Source organism: Solea senegalensis, linkage group LG11, assembly GCF_019176455.1.
Source record: "Solea senegalensis isolate Sse05_10M linkage group LG11, IFAPA_SoseM_1, whole genome shotgun sequence".
NCBI classification, from domain to species: domain Eukaryota; kingdom Metazoa; phylum Chordata; class Actinopteri; order Pleuronectiformes; family Soleidae; genus Solea; species Solea senegalensis.
Genome location: NC_058031.1, coordinates 7559929 through 7581553, shown reverse-complemented (window position 1 = coordinate 7581553; position 21625 = coordinate 7559929). Strand labels below are relative to the sequence as shown.

The 21625-nt window shown below is 43.2% G+C and overlaps 1 protein-coding gene across 1 annotated transcript in view; it reads right to left on the bottom strand.

Moving 5' to 3' along the window:
* itga5 (integrin, alpha 5 (fibronectin receptor, alpha polypeptide)) overlaps positions 1–21081 on the bottom strand; it is a 33755-nt gene extending 12674 nt beyond the window's left edge. Inside the window, exons 1-18 of the mRNA XM_044038264.1 lie at positions 20668–21081; positions 10595–10725; positions 6842–6942; positions 6238–6361; positions 6084–6145; positions 5949–5994; positions 5717–5842; positions 5592–5636; positions 5355–5398; positions 5072–5128; positions 4480–4532; positions 4125–4333; positions 3553–3744; positions 3418–3463; positions 2957–3070; positions 1566–1621; positions 1025–1182; positions 622–759 (exon numbers count right to left, since the gene is read on the bottom strand). Of these exons, the coding sequence (XP_043894199.1) occupies positions 622–759; positions 1025–1182; positions 1566–1621; positions 2957–3070; positions 3418–3463; positions 3553–3744; positions 4125–4333; positions 4480–4532; positions 5072–5128; positions 5355–5398; positions 5592–5636; positions 5717–5842; positions 5949–5994; positions 6084–6145; positions 6238–6361; positions 6842–6942; positions 10595–10725; positions 20668–20876 (1911 nt within the window). The 5' untranslated portion in view covers positions 20877–21081. The remainder of the gene's footprint in view (positions 1–621; positions 760–1024; positions 1183–1565; positions 1622–2956; positions 3071–3417; positions 3464–3552; positions 3745–4124; positions 4334–4479; positions 4533–5071; positions 5129–5354; positions 5399–5591; positions 5637–5716; positions 5843–5948; positions 5995–6083; positions 6146–6237; positions 6362–6841; positions 6943–10594; positions 10726–20667) is intronic.
* Between the last annotated feature and the right edge of the window lie 544 nt (positions 21082–21625).

Genomic DNA, 21625 nt, shown 5'->3' with positions numbered 1-21625 from the left:
TGCCATTCTCCAAATGCTCTGAGCCCATGTCTGTTGCTGAACTTACATATGGTACACGCTGTGCCACAGCTGACAGGATGCCCACATGTTGAGCTTGCTCTAGTCGCTGCCTGAGGAAAACCGGCTAAATGCCAGATTATTTCATCCAGATGGGCAAATGGCCTAGCTGTGCCCCGCCCTGAAATATCTTCTATCTACTTCGGAATTTACAAGTCTGGAAAGACTCATCTATGAATCATTGGTCAGCCAAACATACTGAGAGCTAAGGGAAACACTCCACTGTACATACTGTATGCCTCACATTTTCATTTTGGAAACAGTTTCCCAGACACTCAGGACCTATTCCCAGCAGAGTAGTTTAGGATGTAGATTAAAAAGAATAGCCCCTCTTTCATCAGGGACAGGAGAGAGAGTTGTTGAATAGCTGGTTGATTACATAATGTGGCAGATATCCTTATCATCAGCTCAGAAAATAAAAGTTTGTCTATGCATTCAAAAAGCCACATGAACATTATTAGCAAACGGCACCACGGAATGTTTATAGACGCTTGAAGTTTTGTGGATCAATCCGTGGAAATTTGCCTGTGCTCAATAGAGGAAATGTAGCCCACGTGAATGTACCTTTTGCTCAATTATGTCGGTGGTCTGATAGTTGAGAATGGGCCGCAGGCCGTGGGAGTCAGCTGCAGCTTTTGGATCCAAGCTGAAGTTCAAGGCCACATAAATGGAGGAAAGTTTATCTCTGAAATCCTTCTCGTCCTGCAGTCAAAAATACACACACACACACACACACCAGGGTTTGAAAAATGAAAAACCACACAAAAAGTGAAAATCATATAATCTACCTACAATACCTGTCAACTAAACTAAGCAAAACTAGTGATTAATTTGTGTTGCTTTCTTTCATTTTTGCTGGTTTATTTCATACGTCAGGCTTATTACGTCCGTAACGACAAGACTCAAACACAGACTGCATCTAATCAATTGTCATAAAGATTTTTTATAAGTGAGAGGGGGAGCATACCTTAAGGTAAATCTTTGTGTGGTTGCACACCCGCTCGCCACGGCGAACCCTCAAACTCCTCTGAAGCAATGGCTGCAGGGAATCCAAGAACAGAGCCCTCTTCACTGCACCCTTCTGCTTATGCTTGTGACTATCAAGCTGCACCTCCACCTGAAAATCTGGAACACATAACACACACAAATGAGCATTCATGGCATGATGAATGTTCCTGACTCACGTAATGACAGCTCTGACCCCCATAAATACTGCACATTCACAACGTAGTCAATGTAACTTAAACATAACGGCACAGGGGACACTTCTGCACAGAGGAACGAGCAATTAGAGATAACAACCAGGGATTGATGGTGAAAGGGAATATGTACAGAAGACATTAAATGATTAAAGGTGGATTACAGAAGATATTTGGCATGCTGAGCTCCATTTTGTGTCATGACTGAATGCAAAAAGCTACATTGCATATAGACTGTTGTGTCTGTTTTACTATTACCAGTATTAACAGTATTTGACAGTTTCTGCGGAATGTGGAAAGATTACTCACCTAGAATGTCTGGTAGTTGTTTCCCATCCGCAGATAAGCAGAAACTCAGGTTGACACTGTTTTGGACAAAGGGGACAAGGATATGATGAGAGAAGCATATTAATTTATGGCAGCGTTTCAGTATAAATATATTATCCACAGAAAACACCTCACTTGCCCTCACTTGTTCTCTCACTTTCCCTTGTGCTCAACTTTCCTCGCGTAAGCTTCTTACATGGTTCACATTACAAGGCACAGGACGTAATGGGAATACATCGAATAATATGAAAAATATGTCAAATGCTTGGAGATATCCTGGCATCTGACTGCTTTTGCCAGCCAGGCTGATAAATTGGTGTGTCTCCATTTCCACCCACCACAACCCCACACACAAAGGAATAGCAGAGTTAAGAAGGGTGAAATTGGGCAACGACTCAGGTTTCATTGCTGACCAGTCAATGACTGTCTATATAAGCCTGTAGCTCTCTCCCATGACATCAGCTGCACAACACTGTCCAGAATTCTGTAACCCCAAAACCCTGAGCCCTTTTACTAGTGAAGCCATGGAAGACACAGAGCAAAAACTGGAAGACGTGAGAAAACAAGCAGGACTGTGTTAAAAAAAAAAAAAAACACAGGAAAAGGAAGAGAAACGTAAAATGAGTCAGAAAGACAAAGTGAACACTTTTCAAGTAGTAGTAAAAACTTTGTGTCTGCCTGTTTCTGCACAGCTGTGTGCGCACGCTCACTGAGTCTACGTGTCCTGATGTTTCCCAGCTGTGTTCCACCACCAAACAATATCTCATTCAAAGCAACTGCAGAAAAAAAAGAAAAAAAAAAACCTTACAGCCCCTTCCCACCCACACTCCCTCCCATTATCCCTTCTGCTCTCCTTTCACCCCCACAGAAAAACTCCTCATCACCAGGCAACACAGCATAATCAAGACACATGTGTATACAAGAGTTTCCTTTATGCATCAGGATCTGGAGAAGGGGAGAGAAGCAGACACATGAGCGCAGTGTCAACCATGTTGAACAGCAAGCAACCATCGTCTGTTTCCTCTCCCCTTTTCTGGAATCATATGTGCACATTCGAAGGAGGCCAAGAAAAAGGCTAACAATGCTGCTATTCAGCATGTTATTTCTCTGCTCCTCAACAGAAACATTGTGATATGAAGACATTTTGGTAAAAAGGTCAGATAAGAGCACTGCTCGGGGCAAATTAATAGCGTGACTGCTGATGGAAAAGATAGTCCTTATCAGGGCTTCCTGCCAGGACAGAAGTTGTTTATTTATGGAGGGAATGGGGAAGCCTGACTATTAGCATTTAGATAAAACAAAAACCAAAGGAGCAGGACTAAAATGCTGTCACAGGAAACCAGGCAATGGTGCTGGGCAAGCTGATCACTCACCAGGAAACAGGAATGGTGGTGTTTCCACTGGTGAGCAAGCAGTTCTTCTCCTCAGGATTGATCATGGTGGGGTAAACTGTCAGAGAGGCACTGGCGTTTACAATTGGGCGGGATCTGTGGACGACGGACAGGAAGCAGATTGAGTCAGTCATCTAAAAGTTAATATTTACTTTTCCAGCTCTCCATGAATATTGTGACACTTACAATGAAACATACAATGATTCCTTGAGTGTTAGACATGAAGATTAATACTACTCTCTTTAAGGCCTGTTTAATGGTTGGCTTAGCTTTAGACAGAGGGACATTCAACAGTATTTCCTTGGCCTTATGTAATTAATTATTGACAAGCACCACCTTTAGTCTTCTATGTAGACAGGCAAGAAGGTGAATTAGCATTTTTTTCTATTAATTTAAACTAATCTCTCTGGTAAATAGTATTGAGCATATGTAAAACAACATACCTATAAAGAACTGCTTTATCAACACCAAAAGCACCAACAATGAGATCTGAGGAAATAAAGGGAAAGAATTAGAAAATGTACTGGGGGGAAAAAGATTAAACAAAGACTATGATACATTCTTCAAGCTTCACTCACCTGGGTATCCATTCATATCCAGATCCTTTGCACCGCGGAGGGAGAATCCAAAGCTGGCAGGAATAGTCCCAGCAGCCCACTGGCCAACGATCACCTGAGATGGCTTTTCCCTGAGTCCGTCCAAGTACCCATTATAGATGTAGACTAGTCCCTGCCGATCATCCCCTCCAAATGGACCGCTAATAGCCACGTCTGACAAAGAGGCAAAGAAAAATGTTATTTTTATATTTATATATGTACCATATGTCTTAGACATAAAGATCTTCATTACGATATCTTGAGCAGACATTGAAAAAATAATAATGGAACGATCAGATTAAACTATAGCCACATAAGCCTCCTGAAAAATGCCAAAGGTAACATAGGAAGTACCTAAAATAATGTCAACTATTTCCTTTCTATATTAATGACTGGGTATATGACTGGGTATGACAGTAGGCCAAACACACCTTTAAAAATATGGAAAACTAATTGAATGTCCTGTAATGTTAGGAGTTCCTCTTAGCATTAATTTATTATTCAATTTATTTATTTATATTTGAGATATTTTAGAAATCCCATCAGTCCATTACCATTGAAACCATCCTGGTTCAGATCACCCAGTGGTGCAATAGTGCTGCCGAATCTCCCAAATGCCTGGTTGCCAGTGATGTGAGGTAGATGCAGCTCCAGGTTGAGGGGGCCGCGCTGTAAGTAAACATAAATTCGGCCCATCTCTTCCAAGCGGCCATCAGAGCCCCTGACCATGAACATGGGAGCTCCCACCAGCAGGTCAACCATCCTGCAAACAAAGAGGGAAAATCTCACTAACTAATCTAAGCTCAAATGCATAGTTTCAGCAGCAATGAGTTGCTGATCTTGCATCTAAACCACATTCTGCCAGTGACAACGTGGGTGAGGAAAAGCCGGCAGACAAGGAACACTCACCCGTCATTGTTGATATCAGTCGTTGCCACTGCATAGCCAAAATATGACCCCATCTGTAAACAAATGATGATGAGGCATTGACATCATGATGAGTTAGTTTTCACGAAACAGTCACGCTACTGCTATCTTCAGGTGTGCTTTCTGCATTGCCTCTGCTTGAAGGAAACATAAAGGCTTGATGGGTTTTACAGATTAGGTCCAGTCTGGTGCAATGTCTATTCCAGCTCTGTCACAAACCTCCCTGTGAGGTGCCTGGGCATTATAAGAGCTGTGTGAAATGCAACAAATTCACTTATAATTAGTTTTATCCAGATGGGTCAATGAGCGTTGTATGAACGAGCACGGTCCTTTTATATTCCCAGAACTATGTGCACAAATTACCAATGCACTTCACCCTGCATAACTGAGCTTTACAGCAAACCACGAAAGAGACCAACATCTAGTAAAGAGAATGATGCAGAGGAAATAAATGCTGCTTTCATTGACACAACAAATAAAGAGCTCCGGGAGGAGAAGAGCAATGAAAACACAGACAAAGTAGAGCATAGAGACGCTTTCTGCATAGGGTGAGGATAGGAGTTCTCAGACTCACCTGCTCGCCAGTGTAGTTAATCATGGTCTTCAGATCTGTACCATTCAGTATGGACACCTGCAGCGCAGCAGACACATGTGGTGAATGTCTTTTTATAGGTTCTAATATAAGCACAGACTTTGGTATGGAATTCACTGCAAAAATGATTCCCACTATGACAATATCACTGAGGCTGTTTTCCTTCTTTTAGTTTCCTGTATCAGTTCCAAGACTAAAGCCCAGGCCTCCCATTCTAAAGTGATCAAAAATGAGAGCCAAAACTGTGATGATTAAGCTTTCTTACCGAACCATAAAGCATGAGGCCTTTTGGAACACCAGCCACAAAATCTAAGAGGTGCACAGAGATGAAGCAAAGATTTGGAGGGAAAATGCACAGGTCAAACCCAGCAGGAGAATAAGAGAGATTCCAGTATTGCAGTATTCCAGCTCAATAATCATATAAAATATTGTAGTTGACTTCAGTTTGTGTTTACTTCAACACTAATATTTGCATTGCAACAGTCTATTTCAATGGACTTACCTTCAAACTGATCACCACTAAATTCTCCAACAGCAACCGAGTAGCCTGTATATGACAAAGAAATGTTGAGGTTATCCTCTGCATGCTAAACAGACTGAATTAAGTATCAAGTCAGCATCTCTTACCTTGGTAGCTGTCATCGTGTTCTGCCTGGACCTGCTTGGTCTGGATCTGGCCCTCCACAGACTGCATAAAGTAGCCTGGGTAGTATGCTTTAATAATGTCTTCTTTAGCTGCGGAGATCACCTGACCTGAAGTGAAAGGAAAAAGAAAATGGCTTAAAAACACAAAAAGACATTTTGACAACTGCTCGTCCTGTTTTTAACTCATATATATTAGTTAGAATGTCCTATTTACCTTGCCAAAAGTAGCTGCCTGGTCCTCCCAGCACCACTTTGCCGTCCTGAAAAATAAAGCCTGTAAATTACTACAACGAAATGAGAAAACATTATCCCAAAATGTGTCGTTCACTAACAGGAACATTATTTATACCGTTGTGAAGTCAGCGCTGAATCCTCCCTGACAGTACCCCTGTCCCCCCACATCACTGATCTCTGAAAACGCAAGAGTGGAGCAGGACATCTTGAATATTTCATGTGGCCACTGTCATATTAACGTGATATAATGTCTAAGAGGTGTCAGTTACCTGTGCGGCAGGGAGCATACTCCACAAATTTGGTGAAATTATGGACTGAGAGGTAGCAGGTTCCGGTAGCATCAGAATGGGCAGTGTCTTTTTCAGTTCGCCAAGAATAAAGAGGGGCACAAGCCTGAAGAGAGGAGGTGGAGAAATATGAGGATTGGTGGGGAGGAAAGGGGGAAGGGATAGATGTTGTGATGAATGGGCTGAGCTTTTAGATGGGAGGTGTTTTTCCATTTGCAACAATACCCCAGTGAACTCAGGAGGAGACCCGTGCTGAGGTCATGGGTACATCTGGAGCAAGGTAACTAATAACTCAATCCAGGTCACTAACAGTACTATACTATCGAACAACAGGCAGCTCAACTTTGATGTCATGGAAGGTAGAGACACTAAAATGTCTTAATGGTTAAGGCTGGACAGTAGATGAACAGTAATCTGAGATATACACTTCTTAAAAGGAACATAAACTCTGATGTCAGAGAGAGATTATCTGTGGAAGAAAGTTTCTTCAATGAAAAGTATTGATTTATAACAGTGGAGAACAATGCTGAATTCCAAGTGCTTCATGGCCTAAGCTGCACAATCATCTCCAAGAAGGTCACCTTACCAGAATGGTGTCACCGTGGGAACGCACGGTGGCTCCGAACCATTGGTGGGACTTGAAATCAACCTGATGTTCTGTGTCATTGAGTGAAACAGTGCGATCCCCTGGGAAAAACACAAGAAAATGACACCGAATGATTTACAGTAACTATGAAGAAAACATGCATTCCTTCATCTTCAGTTCACTTCAGTATCCCGTTTCTCCCTTCCTCTCCCTCCCAAGTCCTTGGAAACATCTGGACATTTGGCAGACAGCAGGCTTTAAAGACTCCAGTGTGACTATTTTTCATGCAAAGATCGGAGTGATAATTTGTATAGAATGGTGTTTGCTCTATGGCCATAGTAGTTTTTCCGAGCACTTGGTTAGGTTTGAACTGGGCTGGCTTAACCTCACTGACCTTTTACTCTGTTTGACCACCTGGTTTCTAACACTGATCTCCCAGTTCAATACTAAGACAGCAGCAGGTGACATGACAGATGGTCTGGGGAGTCAGGTTTAAATGCAACTTTATTGGAAGACAGATGTTACATTTGTGCTGCATTGGAGAACGCAATCCAAACAAACTGATTTGACCGGGAACGCACATCACCACTACACCGAAGGACGGCATTTCAGTTTGTGAGCTGGCATCTATAAGGAAAATACTAATGTGAGGTCAAGAGCTTCCTGAGTGGATCTGCAGAGCCACTTTACCTTAAACTTTTTCCGCAGCCCTCTTTACACTGTATAGATTTCATCAAACCACAGGTCTGTTGCAAAAGCAAAGGGTCACATCTCTTGGGGACTGATGGCTGATAAGATTCTACAAGAGATTATGACTTGCATGTATGTGAAGAAAGCTGGCTGTGTGCTAGACCTCTCTGTCCCATATCTGCCTGGCCCTGGTCTGTATTCCCAGCCAACTGAGCAGCCAGGAGCTGGAGGTGAAGTCCTGCTCCGTGTCTTGATGGAAAGAGCGAAGGGACTGAGGTCCAAGGAAAACATACACACTCTGGCCTTGGCTTCCTCATAGCAACCTCCCAGTAATCTCTGTTTACGCACACACTTCTCTCTCATTCCCCGCTTTCATTTTCAATACTATCTCCATCTTCCCATTATTTTTCTTTCACTATCTCACCCAAGTCTCTGTTGCTTTCAGGGAGCACTAACTCCTCTCACCCAAGACGGTAAGCAGAGCTAGATTATAGTTTTTTAATAACCCAACTGTATTTCTGCTGAATCTCCATGCCTTGGCTTTCCTGCTAAAGTTATTCATCATGGTCCGACAGCAGCCAGCCCTGCCCCCAATGTGGTAAGTGTTCAGAGGTCCATGTGTGAAAACAAGTGCTTAGCTATGCAGACAATCACATGCGCAGTGCTTCAAACAGCTCCTTCTAATATTGTTACTTTAACTAATTTCACTTAGCAGCGTGATACTTTTTCGAAGAGTACACCTTTTAAATATTAAAAAAATAATTCCAGATTCAGGGGTCATTGTTTGAATAAGGCCAATCCACAGCTAGCAGGGAAAGCTAGAAGTTGAACAATGATTATGTTGGTTTGAGTCATGTCACAAAGACGTCAACAAAAAAGTAATGCTTTTGATTCTTACGTACAGTATAAAAGAGAGGAAGTAAATTGCCTTAAGAAGGTAACCAAAGTTCTCACATAGCTGCATTAGCTCAAGCATTAGTTCTGTGTCTCAGTAAGATTGGTGATGAGAAGCGGTGTTTTTTTTTTTGTCTGTGAGGAGAACGAAGACAGCCAGCTGGAGTCACATGAAATGCTCTCAGCTGAAAACAGAAGAGATTTCAGAGGGAAAGCCAGAGACAGACCCACAAAAACATGCCATCTAACCAAAATCCCCCTGGGATGCGGGTTAGCGCTGTGTGCTGATGTGACACGGTGCCCGGCCCAGTTTCCCATGGGACCTGCAGAGCAGTGCAGGGGTCTGGACTGCATCCACAGACCAGCCCTCGCCTTTGAACTGAGTGTGTGAGAGGACAGCCATTAGTGGGGTTAGAGCCTCTCGCTGTGAGTGTGTGTATTTTTGTGTGTGTCAGTGGGGTAGGAGACAAATGGCCAAATTCACTCATCACATCAGCAGCCCCTGTGGGAGTACTGACAGCAGGAGAGCAGAGGGGGGAACAGAGAGGAGGCACACGGCTCTGGTTTCTCCCTCTTTCCTCCTTCCCCTCTGGCCTTCTTGCCCTCCCTTCATTTTTTCCCATCCTGTATGTGCCCCTCTAACCCCTCCCTACTGCCCTTGCTGCCCTCCTCTCAGATCCATAGATGGGCTGTTATCTCAATGAAAGAGGAAGTGGATGGGAGGAGGTCTTTGGCCACTTTGACCCAATTAGAAGGGCTAATTAAGAGGGTCTGTGTCCTGTGGGTCACAGCTCAAACACACCAAGACACAAGACTAGTGACACCACTTTGGTTTAGGAATGCACTAGGTACCAATTCTCTAGTGGATGTTAAAATAAAGTAGGACTATTTTAATCAAGCAGTCATATTGGAAAAGTTTTTAGTTAAAAAAATCAGACCGTCATCATCATTGAATGTCTTTTTTTATTGCACTAGCTTTTACTATCAGGGATTGGCAGAGAAAACAAACAGTCACAGCTACAGTAAAAAAAAAACTGCAGTAAATGTCATCCATTTAACAGCTGTTTGGCACAGGCAAGTCTGCATGCAGATGTCCATGTATTGAGTGTTCCTCGATTGTACGGCCAGTCTGCCATGGTCCAGATGTCGGAACCAGTTCTGGCACTCTAATCAGCTCCTTCAAAGCCCCTTAAAAATTTGAAGGACGCACTCTGACAACCCGGGGGACTAACCTTCGCTGCAAGGCCTCACTGCCTTGCACATGACATCACTGCCAGTGGCTTCCAGCCAGCACAGATGATGCGCAACACATTTTATATTTCAGGAGAAACAGTGCAAAGAAGACAAAAGTGCTGTGGTCACCGTCCCTTTCCTGTTTGAATGTGACTTCAGGGCGTGATCAATTCTAAAGCTACAAGTGTTTTTATTTTGATTGCCCCTTTCCTTACTTCACCATTGTTCAAAACAGGCTGATAGATTTTCTGTCAAGACATTGAAAAAAAGAATCCATTTGGTTAAGCACCCTCATGCACTTCCTTGTGTCCTCTAAGAACGACTTCACTTGAATCTGACTCAATTGAATCCTTTTGCCAAGACGAGCAGTCTCGGTAAACAGGACAATTCTTTGTGGAACATATTTGTTGACTGGTTGCTTATCTCAGTATACCTTCCTGAGGGAACCCAACACAAACACAACCTGAAAGAAGGAAGGAAGGAGTACCCTTCAAAAATGTATTCGACACCCCATTATCCCTTTCTTCCCCAAAGAGTGCACACAAACAGGAAGAAAGGATCATCCAGGGTCGAGGAACGAACATAGCCAACTACAGATCAGTGGAGTGGAACACTGACGCCTGATCCAGGTCTGCTGCTGACAGCAGGAGCAGAAAGGAAATGCTCTGAGCACTAACAAAGTTCAGCCATTTTAATAGCATTTCAGCACTATCTACAATTTCCTGAGCTCTCAAAAAAAAAAACAGGTAAATAGATTGCACATGGGCCATACTATTTAGATTGAAAGAAAGAAAGCAAATGGTATTTGGCATAAGCCAAAATTTGGGATTTAGAAAATAATTTCTTGGGTAGCTGTCAGCTTAAAAATGCCCAAATGTAATGAATCTAATCAACAAAGCATGAGTGCAAAATGTGTCTGTGTCAAACATTACTTACCTTTAGTATCAAATTCAATGCTGTGACAGTCTGATTGGCTAAGGCTCCATGGACAGTAAAATACAGAGCCTCCCTCTTTAACATTGACCTGCCTTGTGTTGGCCTTGGGAGCTCCTATCACCACGCTTGCACTGTGAGGGAGAGACAAAAAAAGAGACAAGCTGGAAATCACAATCTTTACAATCTATAACCCAAAATGTATAAACTTGAGCCGCGTCACCAATTGCTATAAGATTTTTAGCTCTTTGTCTGGTGATAATTAAAATTTGCATTCGATGCAGAGTGCACATTTTACTGCCTACACAGCTGTATTGCAAATCAAAAGCAAAACATTTTAACAGGTTGCAGTACCACTTTACATAATCCAGTGTGATTGACGAGAAACTGCTTTTGGGACGTGTGTGCACATTTTGGTCACAGATACACACTCACTTGACTTGTGTGCAGTCAGACACCCAAGAAGAAAGTCTAGCACAGTCACACATGCACCCCTTGGGGGCATATTCAATAGGAAAACAAGAAAGCAGACGGGCTAAGTGGAGTAACACTCTTGTTGCTACAGCTGTCCCCCCAAACACAAATGTCCTTGGAGCTACACTGTATGGCTACAGGAAGGGCAGCCAACCGCTTCAACAGACAGAGGAAGAACCAATAAGTTTACAGGTGCATCCCAGACCAAGAACATGTAAGATGTATTCGTGCTGATTAAGGAGATGAAGGCAGATAATGATTATACATTAAGGTTGGGTAACGTTAGATTAAAATTGCATGTCAACTGTGTGTCTTAAGTGGATGGTTTAGCCATTACGTCATTCTGGACCTGACAAGTTGTAAAGGAATAAAGGAGGCACAGGAGCATCAAGACCAGACGGTCTCAAGGGGCCTCCAAGACAGGAAGAGCACACCCTTTCCTGTCCCAGATCTTCCAATAAGGCATTAAGTTTACTTTTTGTCTAAAGTTAGCATCCTATAACCAAGGGTGACTACTCAGCAGAGTCCAGACTCCAGTGGAAGACGATAGAACTAGCATGAATCACGCAGGAGTTAATAGACTAAGGCCTTGTAATCCACAACAATTAATCCCACTGAACCAATCTATTACCTCTGTGTGGTGTACATTTTCTTTCGTAGTCTTGATGATCAGTCAAAGCTGCTACAGTTTTTGCCATTCATCCACTCACAATCAATAAGTCACTCATCTTTCATACTCATTCATACACTGACAATCGTCAGAAGCAATGTCGGGTTGTGTCTTGCCCAAGGATACATTGCTATGTAGACTAGCAGAGCCTGGGATTCTAACCCACAACCGTCCTCTTGAAAGACACATCACTACCACTGAGCCACCATCCTCCTTAACTGTGGTGGCTTATGGGAAAAAAATCAAGTAAAAGTGTGTTGGTGGTCAGTACAAAGCTTTCACATCACAGCATCTATGGTTTAGAGACCACATAACTGTGGACGAACAATGGGAAGGTTCCAGAGAGGAAGATCACAGTGGCCTCAATACCTCAGAAGAGATATAGTGAGATGCCAATTCCAAAAGAGAAGTAGAAACTCCTGGTTTTAGTTTGGAAGAGAGAAAAAGGAATAAACCAGTCTGACTTGGAAAGCAAGAAACAGTGTCCCCCTTTTGGTTTCTGAGCACATGTGCAGACGCGGGACTATCCCAGAAGAGCAGCAGCAGTGCTCCACCTGCACAATGATCTAAATCACAGACAGGCTTCCTTCAGGTTCACCTTCTTGCAACATCTGAACTTTCATGCGCAAATAACAGTCAGTGAATATTTTAAATTAGCAGGCCACAATCTGTTAAGAATACAGTGATACAATTAAGTAACATGTCTGTCATATGTAAGAGACACAGTAAAAATAAATGTGTATTTTAAAAAATGCACCAAATAATTATTACCTGTTTGTCGGACCATCCCTCCTGGACAAAATTTGAAAACAGTAAGCAAATGTATGCCGTTAACCACAGAACTGCAAGTACATCTTCACAATAACAAGCCCAAGGACGCTTGAAGCCACTGCATCTTTAGTTGAATCTGATTTGAACAGAATCCAACCATAATAGGCCATGGCAGCTCTTCAAAGAAAAGAAATACAGGAAATAACAAAACAAGCGGATCACGCTTTAATCAGCGAGTTGGCAGTTGAGGAAAGTTTTCACTACCATACACACAGATACATGTAGATGTGTAGACACACACAAACATGAATTGATAACAATCTGCAAGTGCTGTAAATGTGAAAGAATTAGCATTTAATGGGTCTCTATCTGGTGAGGATCAGTCTGGCCTTTCCCCACCCTTTCTCCTTATCTGCTAGCTGTGCACTGAAAAGGCAGAGCTTTTGCATCATTAGCATTTAATGAAGCTTTAACTGCAGTCGACTATGTGTTGCATAACAAACCCCTTTGTAAAAACAATGGGCTCACGTGGTGGCTATGCAAATATATGCAATTAGAAAGGGGTGGAAAAATCCTCAGCTGTTCAGCTGAAGGACAAACACTCATCGGGCAGCGAAGTAAGTGAGTCTAGACAAAAGCCTGTTGATCATGCAAGTGAAAACAGCACCATCACAGGTTTGATAGTGATCACAGCAGGCCAAAGGAAAGCGGTGCTGACAGATGCAGCTCAGTATTCATTAACTCATTTTCTACTGCGTTATCCTCCACCAGGAGGGCTGGGGTACACCCTGGACAGGTCATCAGTCCATTGCAGGGCAACCACTCACTCCTTCAGTCAATATAGAGTGTCCAATAAACCTAATGTGTATGTTTGTGGACCCACACACACACACACAGAAAGTGCATGTAAACTTCACACAGAAAGTCACTGTTGACCTTCTTGCTGTGAGGCACTGCAGCACCATGTGGCCGCACAACTGAAAAAAAAAGGAAAGTCACTTCTCATACTCTCAGACAGGTTATTCAACACTACAGTTCTGCTCACTGGCAGGTTTTAGCTTCAGGAGAATTCAACCAACCTACACTTACGCCATTTACAGTAGTTAAGTTGCTTTGGACAAATAGCCAATCCATAAGATGGACACTTGAGCGATGTCCTTAGAGGGGGTGGTGGGCGTATGAAAAGCATTAACATGCCAAGCATAGTCAACCTCACCAGCTGCTGTACAGCAGCCACTAATGACCTCCTCCACCCATCTGACAATTAAGCATTAATTAAACTACAGCAAGTGACTTTGGCTGCAAGTGAGGAATGTGTAAACAACAGCCAGATTTTGTCTCATTTGAAGCAATCAGAGGACATTCTATAAAAAAAAAAAAAAACCCAACCACACCATAATTGCCAGACTGTGACCATATTTTACGTGGGCTTGAGAAATTAGGGGCGATGCAGAGTGCTGGAACTTGCTGATGTGACACTATCTTGAGTAGCCATGGTTAATGCAGTTTATGATGAGGTTTCAGAAGGAGGTTGTCAGAGGGCAAATTCTTCTGTTACCCCTTCCACACACGCATACCCCACACCACCTCTCCTACCCCACTTCCACATTTACTTGTGTTCTACACAGCTGCAAAGGCTGATGTCACTTGAACACTATTATAACTGCTTCACACTGGAAAGTGGTGGGAAAAAAATCTAATTCACATTTGTTAAACCTGCCATTCATGGCTGCAGTCACCATCTGCAGTCATAAACACGGCTCAATGAGCGATATGGCAAAGTCACAAGGGGAAAGGCTGGGGTGAAGAAAGCCAGAGCAGTTGCCGTCAATCCCCAGCATCACCTAAGTAAAACGTGTACATGGACCCAGGGAATTTAAACAGAGCTGTCAACACACGCATTAATACTCAAGTGGTGCCATATCAGTAAAGGAGCATGTATACAGTGACCTGATCTTAGCCAGAGGCAGCGCTTGACCTTCACTGCTCTCATTACCGCAGGAGAAAGGATACTGAAACATGTTAGAATAAAATGAAATAAATCGAAATAAATCTCTTCCCCCTTGACTGAAGAATCACTTAACCAGCAAAATTAAATGGCACCAGGATCACAGGGAGTGGAAATATGCAGCTGGACAGTCATTTGACATGTTCAACAAAGTAATGGACCCTTGATGCAGTGGGATGACGTCACCCTACGGCAGCGATATTGACTTTTCAAAAGCCTGCATGTGCACTTAAAATGAGATCAGCTGAGTGACAGAGATGAGAAGTGCAAGTGGTATGTGATGACTTATTCTAGACCACATGGAGCCGCACCAACAGTCTTGAGTCCTCTCAAAGCCAAGGCCAGACAGGAGCTGTTTGATACCTTACAGCTACCATATGGTCTGGTCACACACACACACACACACACACACACACACAAGCAGGGTTGGACCAAAGTGAGGACTACCGGCCATGACAAGGTAAGTGTTTGTGGCAGAAAAGGTCTTGAAGGAGGTGACATAACACACACACACACACACACACACACACACGTCCGCAGTGGTGCTGTCCAGGAGACGAAAAATGATGAGAGTAGCAGTGCCTGCTGGGATTGCATGTGCTGACTACAGAAAGTCTACTGTGCTGAGATGAAGCCACATTTTCAGATGGTCATATGGTGCCGTGGGCTGTATGACTTTTTAAAGGATCTGTATTTGCTCTACCGGCCTGGAGCAAGCCATTTTTCTTATAATATAATAACAATAAATAGCTATTTCCATGTGTCAGGGTGAATTTGAAAAGGAGCCACTGTGCTGTAAAGCAGCAACAACCAATAAACAGTTTATCATTGGCCTGGCAGCAAAAGCCTCTCATAAGAATTTAGTATAAGGCCACATCCATATATTCAGAGGTGAAAAGTAAGAACAAGGATCTCTGGTATGACACCAACAAAAAAGTGAACCTGAAAGCAAGTGTTTTAACAGGTTTTTTTTTTCCATTCACAGCTGATAAGGACATTAATGTGAGTAGCTGCTTCATCATTCACAACAAAGGTCTCCAAAGTTTTAAAAAGAAAACAGAGCCAGCAGAATTTTTAAACTTCTCCCTTTTGTGGGCTCTAAAACACTGGGGTAGTGTGGACAACAGGCATATCTGGAGCAGAATTTATGCGTATAACAGTGCAGTATGGATGTAGCATAAGGCAACAGGTGGCTTTCAAATGAGCTGGCCGAGTTATCCAAACAATGTTGTTTATTGCCACACAGGAAAAATATGTGGACATCCACAGGCGATTCAAATCTACAGTTGAGGGTCTTGAGACTTAATGATTTTATGCTATTCTGCAGCTGGGGTTGGACGTTACAAGTGTGGTAAGTGGATTAACAGGTTCACACCGAGCAGATTTAGTTTTTATTGTTTTTACATCCACTCTTTCAGCAAGGAATCATTCTATAGTGGCAGTATAACGTCCCCTCTGAATGCTTTTAATGTGTGAACATCAGCAGCTATTTTGTCAAAACTACCAACCAAAAATGCATTTTATAAGCAGCATATAATACATTTAAACATTCTACTATAACTGCAAAGCACAGACTTTCTCATAACAAACTGCTGCCCACCTTCACCCCCCTTCCTTTCACAATTTAGCAAACCTAAAATCCTCCTGCAAGGACTTTAACTGCCGCTGGTTCACACCTCTCTCCACAATGCCCACGTCAGGGGGTCCAGTGCTCTCACCTCAGGATAGAGAGGCTGTTGTATTAAACATGATGGCAGGGGGGTTACAACAGCTGTTGAAACACTTTGTCTGTGCACCCAGAGCCCCAGCCACACCCTCATATGCATGCATACTCACACATACACAGAGACTAATAGGGCAGGTTACACCTTATTTCCATCACAAATATGAGATCTGATGGAAATTTAAATTTTTTCCAGTGCAGCAGCACACACTGGCGTCATATGCTTATCGTCATATAAAGGATAGACTCAAGTTACCATTGGTGTGAGTCATTTAATGACCTTGGGTTAAAACAAACCAGGTCTGCAGGCATTCAGAGATTAAATCTAACAAAGTATGAGTCACGACAACTCTGACCAATGGCCAGCTACATTCCCACAAAGACATGAGGTCCTGGGGGCATTCCCAAACCAATGCTGCAGATGTGTCAGCAGGCTCCTCAGGACCTTTAAACACAGCGTCACCATCAACATTGACATATTTTTTCTAGTGAAACACACACAGCCTCCTTTGGAAACCCCCCCGCCCTCAACTGACAGAGCAGTAAAAGCCAGACAAGCACTTTATGTTTGAGACAGAACACAGTGTAGCCACGCTACAGTATATCCTGAGTGACCTTTAAAGCAACAGACATTAATGTTCCAAACTTACTGATTTGATCATCATGGGTGTATAGAAGGTTTGACAACAGAAAATTAAAAACATTAAAAAACAACTGAATCATACTGAGTTTCTCCAGTAAAAAACAGTCAACAAGTCCTGCCATCAGACAAAGGGCCCCATTGTCTACACGCAACTACAACAACTTGGATGCAGAAAGCTTGGCAAACCAAACACACAAGCTGCACTCCTGCAGCTCACACACTTTCTTGGTTTGATTAGGAAACGAGCCCCAGAAAAAGGACACCAGTGAAAACAACAACAGAAAGGAGAGTGATCATATATGGAGAAGGACCTCAGTAGAGATGTAGAGAAAACACCGCTCTTTTCGTGACCAAAGAAGAACGCAGTCCAATGTCAATATTAGTTTAACTCTAACCTAGTTTGAGTAGGTAAACTCCAGGAGAGTGACCTACAAGGAGAAGCTGACTTCAGGGCATGTGCTCGTCATGGTCTAACCATGCGTGAGCTTTTGCACATCACTACACATGTGCTCTAAACACATGTGTGGGCTGCAACTTATTATCCTCTCCATAAAATGGTGCTTTTGCCATTGTATTCCTTTTGTGTATTCTTATCACTGATCAGCAACTGTTGAAAGGAAAGTGTGAAAAATATGGTTCTAATATACAACAAGAGCTTCCCATCATATTTTGTTAAAATCACTGCAAGTTGTTTTTATCGCCTCATATACTCCAGGCCAGGTCTGTTATTATTTACAGTCCCAGACCCTTTGACCTTTTCTATCTCAGTATGATCCACTCCCTTATCCCTGCCTGGCACCGGAGAAAGTCAGTAACTGTTGTTTGATTATAAACTGTTTGAAGTGAGACGCGGCCCTCCAGAGTCCTTCCCATAATGCAGAGGAGGGTGAATGTGGTGACTGACATACAGACTACAGACGATGAGGAGTTCATCTTCTCGCAACATGGAAAAACATACACACCCATGAGGGGACCATATATCCTCTCACCCTTCCTGTGTGTATCTGTAGAGCAGTCACACAGTTCACAGACGCTGTCCTCAGGCGTTCTTCCACGGTGGGCCGTCTGCCAGAGTCAAAACTTAATTTTATTACGCCAGGCCGAAGGCCACGACAGACCCACATATGCAAACCCATGTTGAGGGACGAGCAAGTAGGAGAAAGTAAGCCTTTGTGTTTGCCATCCTGAAATTTATAGTTGGGAGAACGGCGTCCCTCCCCTCTCACCTCAGTGCATCTTTATCTGCAATGAGTTTCATTTTCACTAATGTCTCCTTTACTCCTTTAGCATATATAGCCATTGCCAGTGGTTGGTCTGCCCTGTGGTGTGTCACCCACCCGACGTCAACTGTGACACTAGTACCAGACAATAGTGGGAAGAAGGAAACAACAGGAATACTGTGGAGCTCAGTGACAACGTTACAGTGGTTATTATTTTGTATCTTTTACTTTGGTCCCTCTTTCAACCAATCTTTCAACTGACTTATGAATTTATTTATTTTTAAGTTGTACAAAGTAAGGTTCGTAACAGACATTCATGGCTAACAGCTATTCTCACAGGCTGAAGATCAATACATGTCAAAGAATTGCACCACAGATGACGCACAAACCTGCGTCACTGCCAAAAATGAAGCAGACAAAGAAAGAAACTGTATGTTCACCCAGGTCTTGGGTTCCCACTGATGCCAGTCGGAGCCGAGGCTGATAGAAACCCTTGAGCATTGCAGTCATTAGACCCAGTAGTGAATGCCATTTAAACATTCCCACTGGTTAAAACCGCATGGTTAAACTGTTGTTTTGACCGGTGAGAATGAGGTACAGGTATATATATATAATAAACCTATATAGTCCAACTCTAACTAATGTCAACTTTTTTGTAAAAGCAGTAACATTTTGTCTCTCACGCAGCTCATAAACTCTCTGTGCAACCCTGAGGTGACCTCACCCTGAGATTCCAGCTACTCCCCCACTCCTAAGTGTGGGTCATGATGATGTGATGGCAAAACCGAGAGATAACAGAAACTCATTTCATGACTCTAACTGATATGTTTTGGGTGCGTTGACTTCTAAGAGACTGTGGATGAAAAGTGGCACGTACATGTGATTTGCAGCTAAAGCAATGATTCATGGTCTTAAAACTGCTCTCTCATACTTTGTTTGGTTTGACATTTGACTTCTGAATACATATCATCCACAGGAAAATTATAGGGCGCTGACTTGTAGGAAGCTACGCTTAAACACTACTCCTGCTCTGCACATACAAACCATTGTCTTGCCTCCTTCTGCCCAAGTGTAGGAAAGTTCAGATTAAGTCATTAGTAAGATGACGTCTACTCTGTCTCATATTTAATGGCATGAAGGGAGATGGTGGGGGTGGCAGGAGGAGTGGTGGTCTAGGGGAAAAATGAATTAAAAGCCCTGCAGAATGACATCAGCAGAAGGAAGTGAGGCGGGGGATGTTGAGAGAGAGAAGTGGGGTTCATACGTACAAGCCTCATGTACTAAATCATATTGCTCTCCTGAAGCCCCTGCTTCTCAGGCAGCGAAATGAAGAGCAATAGCTTTAAAAGAGACAGTAGGGGCCCGTGGAAGAAGGGGGAACCTCCTCTTGTCTGAGTGTCTGCCGGCCAGGGAAATGAGTAAGAGAACCAGAGAAACTAAAGAGCTGCCGCTGACAGCCCACTCGGCACAAAGCCCTTTCTCAAATCCCAGCATGCAGCATGGTTACACAGTGGGCCACGACTCTGAAGGTGCCCATCAGACACCGTCTCAGCCACGAAGTCTGATCATGTCAGAGTGAGACTTGACTGCAGCTGTATGACCTTTTGTTAGTGATTTTTACAATTACAGGGCTGGGCCCACAGTCCACTGAATCAACTGAGCGGGTCGCAGAACAAATGCAAATCTGTCAGCAGCCAAATGAACCCATGCCTTGCTCCCCCCCCCCTGTATCCCAGTTCATACAAAGCTAGCACGCTCCTAGGACAGTCAACATGTCCCACACTATTATTTTCTCCCCAGACTACTAGGGTATTAGACCTGACCACAGGCATGTCACGCATGAAATAAAGTCCAAAAACTGGCTCATGCCAAAATCTCTTAAGGAAGAATGTTGAAACAGTAGTAGCATCCCAAGAGTCACAGGGATTACATCCCTACACAGACAGGAAGCATCACAATCAACATCGCACTCCAATAAAATGTGATTACTAAAGGTTGCAGTCAATGGGTTTTAGAGGCCAGGGCAGATTAAGAGGTCAGAATTAAATGTCACTTTGTAAATGCAATGAAATGAGACTAGGATTCGTGGAAGAAGACACTCTCTCATATTGGCCTCACCCAGGCTTTAATTTAAGAGTCAATAAGAACGTTAGTGCAATTTCCTCAAAATATTCAATAACAGTGAGAAGTGTGCACACTGTGTGTGTTTGCGCGCTGTGCGTAAAAACTGCGTCCAAATGGTACAGTTAACACACAGAGCCATGATTTAATGTCCGACTCAAAAGACCATCCCACAAAATGTAGTGAGACTTCTCCACTCCTATTGGAAACTTGCTCTGTAACTTTAACAGGGGAATTTGTAAATGTTCAGAAGTTTGGCAAAGACCTCCGGCACAGACCAATGGAAAGTTTGCACGCTGCGCGCAACATATTTGTGTACAACTGGGTTTGTGAAACCCAGATGAGTCTATAAAAAAAGTGTTGGACTCTTTTTGGTGCTTGGGGCTGAAAACAAATCGTTCTCTTTGTTTAACAGTAAAACACTAGCGTTTGTTACAGAAACTCACCTGGTAGAATCGGCCAAATAAAAGTCAACAGCATATCCGAAGTAGCTCCCCTGTGGTCCGCTGTAAACAGCTGGATTCTCCACGTCCAAGTTAAACGCCTCGCAGGCAGGCTGAGAAAGAGTCAGTGACAAACCGATGATACAAAGGAGGGATTGGGAGAGAATGGCCACCATCCTCGGCGCCTTTACGCAAGACCGTACCAATCCCATTTTTTTGTGCGAATAAATTAATCCACCAAAGGTTGTTTGGAATGGCGAAAATGTCCCAGTTTTCGCGCTGATCAAGTCTGAAAGCAGTGGTGGAGTGTGGCTAAAATTGCATCCCTGTAACTCTAGCCGGTCAGTATCTGCTCCGTCAGCTCCTCTCTTGTGTCCTCTCTGCCTCCTGCTCGCTGCCTCTCTCACGGCGCACGCCTTCTCCGCTCACCTAATCGTGATACATGGAGCAACAGGGAGTTCCCACAGCCGTGACAAAGTTTCGAGGAGGAGGAGCCTAGTTCTGTGATTCCCTAAAAGAGGGCTCTTCTCATAATCCACTAACCTCTCTCTCTCTCTCTCTCAAGAGTATATGTTTACAAATGCAGTGACAATGTGGTAACTTCTACAGTTTTGACTTCTCAGACTTTCTTATCAGTAACACTCACAATACTGTCCTAAAGAACAATGTATGTATTATCCTCCCTTTGATCTTATCTCACAGTTATCTTGACCTTTCGGGCATTTAGTTGAAGTCAGGGAAGGTTCCTATAGGTGATGGAAAGTTCAATGAATCTCCAAATGTCCGGCCAATATTAGGTCATGTAATTAGATGCCTCATGCTGTACGTGACACGATGGACTTTATCACTGGAGGTTTTCCCTGACAAGTCAGCAGTTCAAACTGTTATGAAGCACTGATTTGTGTGTTTTTTGTTGGTTTCTTGCTGCTTCCTTTGGTAAGTTTATGTCACACAGGTAAAT